A 12,559-nucleotide genomic window follows, 5' to 3' on the forward strand; every position below is an offset into this window, starting at 1 on the left:
AATTGAAATATAAAATATTACAACACATTACAAGAATTGAATAAATAGAAAAATAGAAAATGAAAATTACAAAGATATTGTAAAATGGCTAAACTAGATAAGAAAATCTTCATGATTTTCTTGGACATCACTTGATTGAACTTCTTGATCATTTCCTTAAACCCGCATAGTAAGACAACAAAGACAAGTAAATAGGGATTATGCCAAGTGGCATTGCCACTTGGCAGGTTAGCTAATATGATCAAATTGAGAGGATAACTCAAACACTGCCGGGGTGTCAAGCCAAAGGACCAAGTCCCAACCTGTGAAGCACACAGGCAGCTCACAGGGATAGCTGCATGTCTCACAGCACATGCACAGCCTGGGAGAGTCACCAAAGTGACAAGCAAGAGGTGTCGACCAGGGAGAGCCAGGGAGCATCATATATAAACTTTTCAGAGCCAAACCCTAGCTCATTCATCGACAGGCAGCTTGGTAAGTCATCAGAGCAAGAACACTTAGAACAGAAGAACACATAGCTAGAACCCTCACCCAGTGAACAACTCAAGCAAGGAACTGTTTCTGTTGAGAAGTAAACCATGGAGTAGATCAAGCACAAGTCACCAGGAGGAGCAGGGCAAGTAAACCAACCACAAGATCATCACATAAGCAAAACCTCTACACCAACAAATCATCTAGGAGCTGGAGTGAGGTATAAACAAGATCAACCTGAGCAAAACTCTGTTTTGCTCATAAATAAGCATGTGCATAACACATACACAAGCCAGAGGGTATGGTTACCCCGTGTGAATCATCATTTGGTGATCAAACCATTTGATGCCGGCAAAAGGGGAATTAAGCCGAAGAAATCATCCCAGGGAAGAAATGGTCAAACCCACTCGTATTAACACCGAGGTAAACCAAAGCATCCAAGCAAGGGAAAGATTCACAGCCTAGCCTACCCAACTCACCTAGCACTACATGGTTTGCTAACCATCGGATAGATAGGCACTTGTGCCTATTCTAGTTTGTCAACAAGAAAGAGCACTCGGAAATCCAACATGGATTGCCCGAGAGATGTATCCACCAAGCCACAACAAGCCACAGAGGGGGGGAGCTACCCTTGACAGCATCACAGTGCTGCCAGGGCTACCTCAACCCACAAGCCAACACTTAGAACCACCACATCATCACCGAGATAGGTTCAGTAGTGGGCTAGGGTACCCAACCAGTGGTTGGCATCCAACTAGCCCTAACAAATTCATTGAAATGATCATCACTGAATCACTAGTTCACATCATTTATCTATCTAATCAAGCAAGGATAAACAGATAAATGAAACAGACAAGCAATTGATGCACCAGGGTCTTGCAAATGATCAAATGGATCATGACAGGCATCAATTGATGCTTAAGCAAGCAACAACACACATCAGGCCAAGCCTGTGTGATGCATAAACATCACAGAGTGAGCCCCAGAGAGTCACAGAAAGGAGCACAACAGTTAACTATCAAGCAAATGATGATCAGAGGATCATCGGAGCTTGCTAGCTCTTGCTACTGCATTGCCATAGCCTAGTACCACAACAGGAATTAACCAGCTATCGAAGAAATCCAACCAAGTCATAACTGAATAATTAGATAACTGAATTAATGACTTTATAATTGTATCCGAAGCACATCAAAGGCTTGATGAACCAAAGGATCATAATACACAAGAAAAGCACATATCAATTCATCACCGAATCCCACTCGCTAAGCCAACAGTAATGCTCACCGGAGCATAATCATGAATTTGAACACAATGATCTAGCCGGAGGCACCGGCACTTGCAAATACGCAAGGATTAAGCACAACAATCAAGCCGGGGGCAAGAAACCAGGGCCAAACATGATTATCCAATCACAACAACAACAATCTGGAGCAACATGGCAAGCCATGAGCATCACGGCTTGCTCATGAGCAAGTATGGAGGCGGAACGGAAGAAGAACTAGCATGTATATGAGCATAGGCTTAGCAGCACAAGCATTAGCTAGAGCAGAGAGCCGCATGAACAAGACACAGACAGCATAGGCATCAAGGCAGCAGCGAGCAACATACGCACATACAACGAGCTAAGCGCAGCAGAGCAGCGAACAACGAGCATGGCAGACCTCCACAAGGAGGAAAGCCGTGGCCGCAGCTAGCTTATAAGGAAAGGGAGAGAGGAAGAACAAGCTCGTAGAGCAGTAGGGAGGCGGTGCGAGCTTACCGAGAACGGAGGAAAGCACGGCCATGGCGGCACGGCGGCACACGTCGGGCGAACGACGGCGCCGAGCCATGGCCAAGCCGGGCAGTCGCGGGGCGCAGGGACTCCAGCATAACCACAGCGGGGCACACGGCCACGCCAAGGCGCCAGGCTCGTCGGCAACGACGAGATCGCGGCGATTCGCCCGCGGCCATGTCCCAAGGGTGTTGGGGAAGAACGGCGGCGGCGAGGAAAAGCAGATCGACGTGGATCAATCGAAGCGCCGTCGAACGGCGGTTCGATTGATACCCATCTCACCGCCGGCGGTGGCCGGAGTTGGCCGGAGAAAATCGGCGAAGGCGGCGGCGACGCGGGTGTCGCCAGAGCCCAGAGGGGTTAGGGTTAGCGCGTGCGCGAGAGGAAGGGGACGGGTGCGTCCGACCGAGCCGGACGAGCGGCTCGGGTTAGGGTTAACCCGCTGGGTCACCCTGACAGGTGGTCCCAGGGGCAAAAAGGACTTTTCATAATTCAATAAAAACATGAAACTTTGAAATTCAATAGAAAATTATGAAAAGCTCCTAAAAATAAATTAAAAATATGAAAAAGAATCAGCATAAAATTCTCTATTTAATTAAAATATCAAAGAGAATTTTTGAAGACAATTAAGAATAAGTCTTATTTTAAGGATTTAAATAATGATTTAAATCACACATATTATTTTCAATAATGAAAATAAGTCCATTAATGCAATTGGACTTTAAAAACACCTTGACAACATTTCAAGGTTGTATTTCACTTTAAATCAAGTATCCCCAAATTATTCTTAGTATCAACCTCTTACACGAAATAATAACAACATCGGAAGGGGGAAACAAACCCTAAAATTGGAATCATGCATAATTGCTTATTTAACCATTTCCCTTATCGGACAATGATGCTATTTTTCAGAACCAGAGGACAAGGGTCAGTCCACACCTTCCAACTGCAAAACTTTGCAGTGTTCAGGCAAGTTCATCACTTGCTCATGTCATTTGGGTATTTTTATCAAATTACTTGCAAAGTATTATGGTTATCACTATTGCACAAAAAATCAAAACCACTACTTTCATACCTATGAATATGACTATGTGGTGGGCAATGGAACCATGGATTGTGTTGATATGGTGGAGGTTCCATTGCACGGGTTTATATCCATCTAGGATTAAACAACAAATGTCGCCAGTGATTCTTGTGCCGTAATACCCGTGTTAACCATAAGATCCGGAGTGGGATGGAGTAGTCAAAAGTGTTTCCACCTCTCGTTCATCAACGGATGCGCTTACCGTAGACGGTTGTATCTTGCGGAGCAATTGGTGGGTGGGGAGCCCCTTCTAATTCCCCACGGTATAGCTGTTGCTTACCGTAGACGCTGTCGCTTGCGGAACAATTGGTGGGTGGGGATCCCCTTCTAATTCCCCACGGTAATGTGGTCTATGATGGGTTGCAGCTACCGACGAAGGAGTTTGGTTCAATCCCGCATCGTCGTCGTGGTCGGGGTCCACCCCGAAATTACGGGAATAATGGGACCGGCGAGGACCCAGTGGTCGGGGCATGCAACAAAGGGTGGGTGTTCGAGGTAGCGGAGGAACATGATTGGCTAGACCTTATACCGGGCCTCACACCGAAGGAAGTGTGGACGGGAAAGCTGCTCCGGTTGGCACCAAGGTTAAGATCTCTTATGGGTAAAGCAACACACCTCTGCAGAGTGTAAAGAATCGTGACTCGTCACTCCTGTTCCGGGATTGAGGAACTGCGAACGCGGCCGGAAAGGAGCTCCATGAAGTTCTAGTAAACCGGTGAAGGTCGACGGACATAGTTCTTTGGAATAAAAGCAATCTCTTGAAGAAATGTTTACCAAAACTTGCATTGGCATTAGACTTTCCGGTCTAATATCGTAGCTAGTGCATTAAACACCTCTTATCTATAATGAACTTGTTGAGTACGCTCGTACTCATACCACTCTTAAATCCCATGCTTAGATTGTCCGAATCGTCCGGAGGAGGACTACGACAACAATGAAGGAGCCGAGATCATCGGCTACGAAGAACCAGACCTCTCAGGAGGAGTTGAAGGCGTAGACTATCTCATAGTCTACGGATCCGGAGAGGCTTCCGGAGGAGAACAAGCCTAGGGATACCCGCTAGTAGTAGTAACCGAGCAGCCTGAACTCTTAGTATTTAGCTGCTCGATGAAATAAATGTTTAGTTTAATGAAACTCTGGTATTGTAAGTTAAGTTGGGTTCACCTCGAACCCAGGAGTATTCCTCTTAGGACCCAAGAGGAGCTCCAAGACGACATGTGTATGTTAATTGTAATAATATGTGAATGAGTTATGGACCCTGCTATGTTCTGTTGTACTACTCTGAGGGATGTAATATTTGCGGAATGGTACTTCGTGAATGTTATATAAACGACTGGCATACTACAACATGCAGTGGTATGCAGGGTCACCACAGTGAACTCCTTCCATGGGTACCATCAGGACTTAGAGACCAGAGGCGACAGCGGCGCCGACGTCGCCCAACTGGTACGACTCTTTCTTCCATAATCCGTAGCGCCTACATTGTGTTCGGTGAAATGACTCTGCTTCCTTTGGTTAGTTTGATAGGGTCATGGAATTGTACTCGAGGCACTCGGAAGGTCACAAGCCGTTCACGCTGATGCATTGCTATAGCAAGCTCAAAGTCAATGAGGAATGGCGGTTGACGCGCCTGTCGCTGTCCAAGGGGAAGGACGCCATTGATCTGGACGCGCCGCTGGCAACTTCGACGAGGCGTCCCATCGGCAACAAGACCGCCAAGGCCGCCTTGGCCGACGCTGCGTCGTCTGAGAAGACGCAGGCGTCGATCACGAAATGCCTCGCCGACGTCTCCTCGACCTTTCTCTCCCGCGCCGAAAAGAACGACGAAAGGTGGGCGGAGCTGCTCAAGAGGCAAGAGGAGAAGCTGGAGCTCAAGAAACGCAGGGACGACATGTCCCTGCTGAGAACGTCGACAGAGGGAATGTCTCCGCGGACGCAAGCGGCGCACAACTTCTTCAAAGGCCAGATTCTCGACGACATCGAAACCAAAATGGCGGCGGCGGACGCGGCGGCCCGGGCAGCGGCGGACGCGGTGGCCCGGGCAGCAGCGGACGCGGCGGCCCGGGCAGCAGCATCGGCGGCAGCGGCAGCGCAACAAAAGCAGGCTGACGCGTCTTCTACTGCTACACCTACGTCGGCCTCTGCGTCGGCGACGGAGCAGACGCACCATGCACAGCAACAGGCGGATCGCGACGAGGTCGTCGTGCTCGACGGGCCTGCGTCGACTCAGGATACGACGCCGTCGCCCAACCCCTTCCCCTTCTTCTAATTTGCATGCACCACCGGTCTGTAATATGATCGCGCGCCCAGTACTTTGATCGATCGCCGCTACTCTGATCGCGACGAATCGGCGGGCATCTATTTGAATTTCTGATTGGGGGCGGCGTTTGGGGAACGCGGCTGGGGAGCGACGTCCCCCAAAAGCGACACGAACAAAACACATCCTCCAAACACTCGATCCGGTGCCGGTTTAGGGGACGGTTTGAGAGACGCGACTGGAAATGCTCTTACGAGGGACAACATCGTTCCTGGGAACGACTCGTCAGCACCCATGTAACCTTCCTGGGCCTTCGATCTTGGGGAACACAAAGGCCTTCTGCGCTGCTTGCTGGGGATGATGGCGTTGTGGCTTGCACTTAGAGGATCAGATCCAGGAGGCCTTGGTTCTCATGGGTAAATCAATTCAAACCCAAAAAATATTCAAATTTAAAAATAGATCTTGATTAAAATGATGTTCATATTAAATAAATGTTCTAAATTGAAAAAATTTCAAATTAGATAATTGTTTAAATTTGAAAAATGTTCAAACTTGGAAGTTGTTCATATTTTAAAAAATGCTTAGAAATAAAAAATATTGTTTATTTAAAATTTTCAAATTTTTAAAATCCCTAGATTTCAATTAAAAAATAAAAAACGAAGAGAAAAAGATAGATAAAAGAAAACTTGAAAGAAATCAACGGAACCGACAAACTAACAAAGAACCGCGCTAGAAACTTCTATAAAAAAGCTAAAAGGCTTGCAAAAAAACCGCTCAACGCTATGTTGTCGTCCAAGCTAAAAGACAAGCAAATGAGCAATGAATAGGGTTTCGGCTCCTTTTCAGCGAGCGCAAGCGGGGCGCCACATGCATGTGAGTGCCGTGGGGTGTGCCCAATAAAAAATACGATTCCTCTTTTTTTTATTAAACATATTTACATTTGAGAAAAGGTGAAACTTTAAAATCAAATTTGAAAAAGTTTGGATTAAACTGTTCAGAATTTATGTTTAAATATATGAAAAATATTCAATATTTTAAAATTCAGATTTTAGAAAATTCATAAAAAAATGACCGGGCCAAAATCCTAACCGGGCAGAAAAAAAAAACCCGAAGAAAACCAGGTACACAAACAGCCACTAGACAGCTAAAAAGACCCAAATACGAGTAATGCTGCACATACGGGAAGAATTTTACGGACTCATGAAACCAGGGAATTAACGGGCTGGCAAAAAATTACCGCGCCCTGTGTGGCGCCCCAGATAGGAACCACCGCTTTGCGCGCGGCGCAGGCACCGGAGCTTCCATCTCCCTGTTTCTAAGAATGGCGTCCCCGCCCTCCCGGCCTTGGCAGCACCCGCCACCACTGGTAGCCGCCGCTGCCACCACCACCGGCTCCTACCCCTACCCCACGTCCGGTTCGCCGGCCGGGAGCGATGGCCGGCGCCGGCGGATGGGTCCATCCTTACGGGAGCCGGCGGCCGGTCGTGGTGGTTGTCGGTGGCGGCGTCGCCGGCGCCCTCGTCGCCAACTCCCTACAGGACCACGCTGATGTCATCCTGATCGACCCGTAAGCATCAAATCGAACCCCTTTCAGCCGCTCTATCTACAGCTCTGCACATATCTTCTTACACCTATCTGTTATCCCCAAATATGGCTAGCCGATGAGTTATATCATGAGATTTCTGATAAGATTGTGCCGAAACTGTGGGGTGCTTGATGGAACTGTGTGCATTGCTGATTACTTTTTCGCGCATTGCTGAATGATAAATTCGTACATTAACCCCATGATTTAGATAACGCACTAACATTAGTTCTGCTCAAATAAATCCATCATACGTCAACCGATTGTATGAGATCATTTTTAACAATAATGACTTTGATTTGGTGGATTGATCTTTCACTTGTTAAATAAAAACTGATCTTCCACATTCTGAGACAGAACCTTATGAATCACCTATAATATCCGCCACCGTCCCTGATACTGCATTACTTTGTCATTGGATGCCCACAGTATATAGAAAAGTAATTATGAGGAATCAGTCAAACAGGGGTGAATACACTCCTTCTAAAGATGTTTGTGAACCTTAGAGCCAGATAGGTTAGTGAGTAGTAGGGGCAAATTTGTAATAACAATAGTTTTTTTTAAGTATATGATGATTATTGTTATCCATGTCTTAAATTATAGCTCCATCCTGCTTGAGATGTCCATGCAAAATTAACACTGATGGATTAGTCTACCTTCGTTGTATGTGATTTGATCGGATAAAACCTAACATTCAACTTTAACCTCTCAACTCTTACAACGGAATCGGGTGGTTATGTAGTCTCTAAACAGTGGTCTGTGTTCATTGTCGCTCATCAGCATTGCACCTTGTATGCTGTAAACTGGTAAATTTTCCTATGGAAGAATGTTGGGAATGCCCCTATCTTATTTAACATGTTTAGACAAAAAAAAATTCTTTCTGAAAGCAATATTTTGAGAATGCTAGCATAGGTGCATAACCCATAATTTCCCAAGTTGTACTCTCTTCATCTTAACCAAGATATAATTGCACACCTTTCTCTCACTTGATTTTAGGAAGGAGTACCTTGAAATTCCATGGACTAACATGATATCCAAGGTGGAGCCATCTGTTGCTGAGAAGTCATTAATTAACCACAATGATTACTTAGGGGGCACTCAAGTCATTACAGCATCTTCTGCTGATGTAAGGGGAGAGGCTGTGATCACAGCAGAGGGTCGTTTAGTGGAGTACACATACCTTGTCATTGCCACAGGTCACACAAATCAGTGTCCACGAAACAGGAGAGACAGACTAGAACAGTTTCAAGAAGGCAAGCCACCATGTTCTCCAATTGTTGCTTTCTTTCATAAGTTTATGTTTTATATCCACTTTTCTCTCATTTAGATGCACCGATAGTTGTTTAGACAGACCAGACAAAATAATTTTTATTTTTCCTGGTCAGAAAAATATATGAAAAAGAAAGGAGGTAGAAATTTTTTGGGATTTATGGTTAAAGAAGAAAAAGAAGAAAACAGGGGTCCTGTTGAATTTCAAGTATTCAGTTTCACCAATAAGATACGGAGACTTGCTTCACATTTGGAATTACACAAAAAAGATTTTTCATCGGAAAGTATGCACTCCTCATTTGTTGGAAAAATGAATGTTGGGAACTTTTTTGCTTGAACTGAATCTGTTTACACAACAAACCTATATCATTTGATCTGTTATGTATCAACAAGAATGTCTCAACAAAACAACTACCAATTCCTTGTTTTCTAATAGACTTGTCTACTCTAGCAAGAGCTGAGGATCACATGTATCAAACAAATGTCATAACGTCATAACTCAGTGCTTAGAGAATAGAGACAATTTTACAATTAATCTAGGGTACTCTATATTATTTTAAGTAATGTTGTATGTACATATAACATAGTGAATGTTTCCTTGGTATGAGTGGTTCTTTGCAATGGATATTTTGAGATCTTGAGTATCTGATCTCATTTACATTTTCCAGATAATATGAAGATAAAATATTCAGGGTCGATTCTTATAATTGGGGGTGAGTCGTCAGGCGTTGAGCTTGCTACTGAAATAGCCATGAATTATCCAGATAAGAAGGTGACGTTGGTTCATGACAGACCAAGATTGTTAGAATCTATTGGTCACAAAGCTGGTGGCAAGGCACTGCGTTGGCTGAGATCAAAGAATGTTGAAGTTCATTTGGAGCAATCAGTCGATCTGGAGTCCATGTCGGAGGGAGACAGGCTCTTCAGAACTTCCTCAGGGATAGAGATAACAGCTGATTGCTACTTCTCATGCCTCGACGGACCACTGGGTTCATCATGGATTAGGGATTCCGAGCTGAAAGATTGCTTGGACAGTGATGGAAGATTGATGGTTGATGCAAATCTCAGAGTGAAAGGCCAAAGTAATATTTTTGCTGCTGGTGATATCACGGACACCCCCGTAAGTTCATACTGAATTTTCATGTCTTCTGTTGAACTTCCAGTTCAATGCAACCAGTAATCGCTGATGCTCTCACAATATTGACATGACTATTTATTAGTTTCCATTATGAAACAGTAGGTTGGTTGTAATAGTGCTGTTTGGTTGTTATATGCTGAAGATACAGTTGTAGAAAGTTTTCTGGCCTGTAAAGAAAATACGCTTTGTCGCAGGAGCTCAATCAAGGATACTTCGTGCAGAGGCATGCCATGGTAGTCTCCAAAAACATAAAGCTCTTGATTGAAGGGGCCAAAGACAGTAAGCTATTGAAATACAAACCTTCATCTACAACGCCGATGGTGTCACTAGGCAAGACGGATGCCGTGGTGCAGTTATCATTTGCCATGGTCGTAGGGTACCTCCCTGCGATGTGGAAATCCCGGGACATGTACGTGAACAGAACGAGGACTCTTCTGGGGCTTGCACGGTGAAAGGTAACTTAATTTACCCTCACGCTTAAGATGATCTGGTGAATTTTTGTGCAATAGGTGACAATTTTGGCTGAAGGGGTTGTTTATGTGCTGCTAATTTGACCTTTTGGTTGTACACACGCCTGTGTTGATCTTTCTTTTCAATGTAACAGTGTGGTTTTTATTGGGTTGTAAATTTGTGATGGTAAACGCCTTAAATCACGTATAGTTTGATTTACTTAATTCAAAGATGCTTGGTATTTGCATGTTTCATTCCATGCCTTTATTTGAATTCAGAATATAGTACTCTACTATTTTTTCCCACATAACCGAACAAAGTATCATAGTGCAAGAAGGCTCGCTGCTGACCAGGGACATACACAATTGCTACTGTATAGTGTTCTGCTAAACATTTTTCATGCACTGCTGACCTGCTGTACTCGATCTATAAGGCCTTAGCTTGCCACAGACAAGAACAAATCTTCCAGCCCCAGGAGCCTACAAAACAACTGATCGGTAGCTGATTAGAGAACACAGCTGAGTGTACTATATGGCACCTGAAATGACACAACCCTGCACCAAAATGGCACTATCGTTCGTGCTTTCTGCTGTACTCGGACAGGTGCCTGAGAAAATCTTGCACGCACTGATCATTCACCTCGTCATCTCCAAACACTTTGGCGAGCTCCTTCACCTTAACCCCGAACTCCTCGCCGTCGTCTTCCACCATGACCTTCCTCAGAGCCGCGGTGATGTCGCCGGGCGCGAATGACCCGTCCTGCTCGTCCCGCGCAACCTCGACGCCGATCTTCTTGTCCACCAGGTTTCTGGCGTTGAGTCCCTGCTCGAACATCAGCGGCAGCAGCACCAGCCTGACGCCCTGCGCGAGGCCCTCTGTGACGGAGTTCCAACCGGCGTGCGTCAGGAACCCCCCGACTGATGCATGGGACAGGAACCTGACCTGCGGCACCCAGCCTCGGCAGATCACTGCCCGGCCGGCGAGCCGCTCCTCGAAGCCCTCCGGCAGTCCGTCCATGCCGGTGATGGCGTCGGTTGGTGGCCTGAACGCCCAGATGAACGGCAGCCCGGACGCCTCCAAGCCGAGCGCGATCCGTTGCAGCTGCGCGCTCGTCAGCTTCACCTCGCTGCCGAAGGCCGCGTACACGACGGAGTTCGGCGCCTGACTGTCCAGCCAGCGCATGGTCGCCTCGTGGCCGGCGGCGTCTTGCTGCGGCGGTGGAGGGAAAAACCCGACCGGGATCACCGGCTTCTGGTAGAGCTCGCCAAGCAGCTGCAGCCACTCCGGCTCGAACTCGGCGCTGCTCCTGATGCCCACGAGCTTGCACCCTTCGATGGACTTGGCGAAGCGGTAGCCCTCCGACACGCCGGAGTCGTCCGGCAGCATCCCCGGTTCGAACAACTCGCGTGCCTCGTAGCCGCGGAACGCCACCGTGGTCGGGAACCGGACGTAATCCGGGACGACGGTGAACTGCGCCGGCTCCGTCCTGGCGTGCTCCCCGAGGCCCACGAGCGTCTCCGTGGTGCCGAAGAAGCCGAGGGCCGCGGCGCCGAACAGGCTGAGGAACGCGCATGGCACGCCGTGGCTCGCCGCGACCGCCGGCGCCCAGTACGACGCGTAGTCGGCGATCACCCAGTCTGGCCTCGATTCCTCCTCCTGGAGCAGCCGCGACAGCTCGTCCTGGAAGGCGGCGTCGTAGGCGCGGCGGAGGTACGGGCGGAGGGCGTCGGATGGGAGGTCGATGGTTGCCTCGGCGTGCTCAGGCAGGCGGTCGACGCGTGGGAGAGAGATGTCCACGACGCGGATGAGGCCGGCGAGGGCCGGGGGGATGTCGATCAGCCGGCGGGTGTTGTTTGGGGTCGACAAGAAGGTGACCCGGTGGCCTTGCCGGGCCACGCGCTTGGCGAACTCGGCGAAGGGCAGTATGTGGCCGAAGGCCAGCCATGGCAGCATCACGACGTGCATCTTGCCGCCGCTCTGCTGCGTCTCCATCTTTCGGTCAGATTCTGACCGGAGCTTCGGCAATGGTGGACAGGATTTTCCAGCGGGGGGGCGCGTGCTGTTGATCCTTGGAGCTGAAAGATTTTCGGAGTGTCGTGTCTGAACTTTGCACTCGTTTTGGTCAAATGTGGTAGGAAATGAAGATATAAAAATGGAAGCAGATCAATCAGTGAGTGTTAGCTGCATCACCGTCTCACCGATGATGTGGATGTGATGGCAGTGCGCCGGCGCCGCCATCTCGGCATACTTGGCTTTTTTTTTTTTGAGAGAGACTCGGCATACTTGGATTGATACTGGATGTAGCATGGAAGAATACAATGAACTAGGTAACCTACGTAACATGACAGCGAGGCAGATAATGCAGAAGGATAGGCTGGACGTTGGGCCCATGGCGCGCAGCAATCTCCGTTGCATCGGCGGACCCCGTAGGCCGTAGCCACTACGCGCATTATCCTGTAACGAGTGGACGAAGTAGCCTGGAGCCCTGAACCACGCGATTCAGAAAGTCAGCCTTCCCAATTTAACGAGCTTGTAGG

At 47.6% G+C, this 12,559-nt stretch overlaps 2 protein-coding genes across 2 annotated transcripts; one reads left to right on the forward strand and one right to left on the reverse strand.

The window, feature by feature from the left end:
* The first annotated feature begins 7,016 nt into the window (after positions 1-7,016).
* On the forward strand, positions 7,017-10,221 carry LOC124680351 (ferroptosis suppressor protein 1-like). The gene is made up of 4 exons (XM_047215422.1): positions 7,017-7,150; positions 8,162-8,418; positions 9,103-9,554; positions 9,767-10,221. The coding sequence occupies exons 1-4, from the start codon at positions 7,017-7,019 to the stop codon at positions 10,022-10,024; spliced, it is 1,101 nt and encodes a 366-aa protein (XP_047071378.1). The 3' UTR covers positions 10,025-10,221.
* A 159-nt stretch (positions 10,222-10,380) lies between these two features.
* Positions 10,381-12,205, reverse strand: LOC124680352 (putative UDP-rhamnose:rhamnosyltransferase 1). The gene has a single exon (XM_047215424.1). The coding sequence runs from the start codon at positions 12,012-12,014 to the stop codon at positions 10,593-10,595; it is 1,422 nt and encodes a 473-aa protein (XP_047071380.1). The 5' UTR covers positions 12,015-12,205; the 3' UTR covers positions 10,381-10,592.
* Between the last annotated feature and the right edge of the window lie 354 nt (positions 12,206-12,559).

Source organism: Lolium rigidum, unplaced genomic scaffold (genome assembly GCF_022539505.1).
Source record: "Lolium rigidum isolate FL_2022 unplaced genomic scaffold, APGP_CSIRO_Lrig_0.1 contig_13128_1, whole genome shotgun sequence".
NCBI lineage: Eukaryota > Viridiplantae > Streptophyta > Magnoliopsida > Poales > Poaceae > Lolium > Lolium rigidum.

Excerpts from the sequence above, each read along its gene's own strand:
- LOC124680351 (XM_047215422.1), top strand. The coding sequence starts at position 7,017 with ATGGCCGGCGCCGGCGGATGGGTCCATCCTTACGGGAGCCGGCGGCCG. Across the intron at positions 8,419-9,102 it reads ACTAGAACAGTTTCAAGAAG|ATAATATGAAGATAAAATAT; the intron begins GCAAGCCACCAT and ends TACATTTTCCAG. Across the intron at positions 9,555-9,766 it reads GTGATATCACGGACACCCCC|GAGCTCAATCAAGGATACTT; the intron begins GTAAGTTCATAC and ends GCTTTGTCGCAG.
- LOC124680352 (XM_047215424.1), bottom strand. The coding sequence starts at position 12,014 with ATGGAGACGCAGCAGAGCGGCGGCAAGATGCACGTCGTGATGCTGCCA.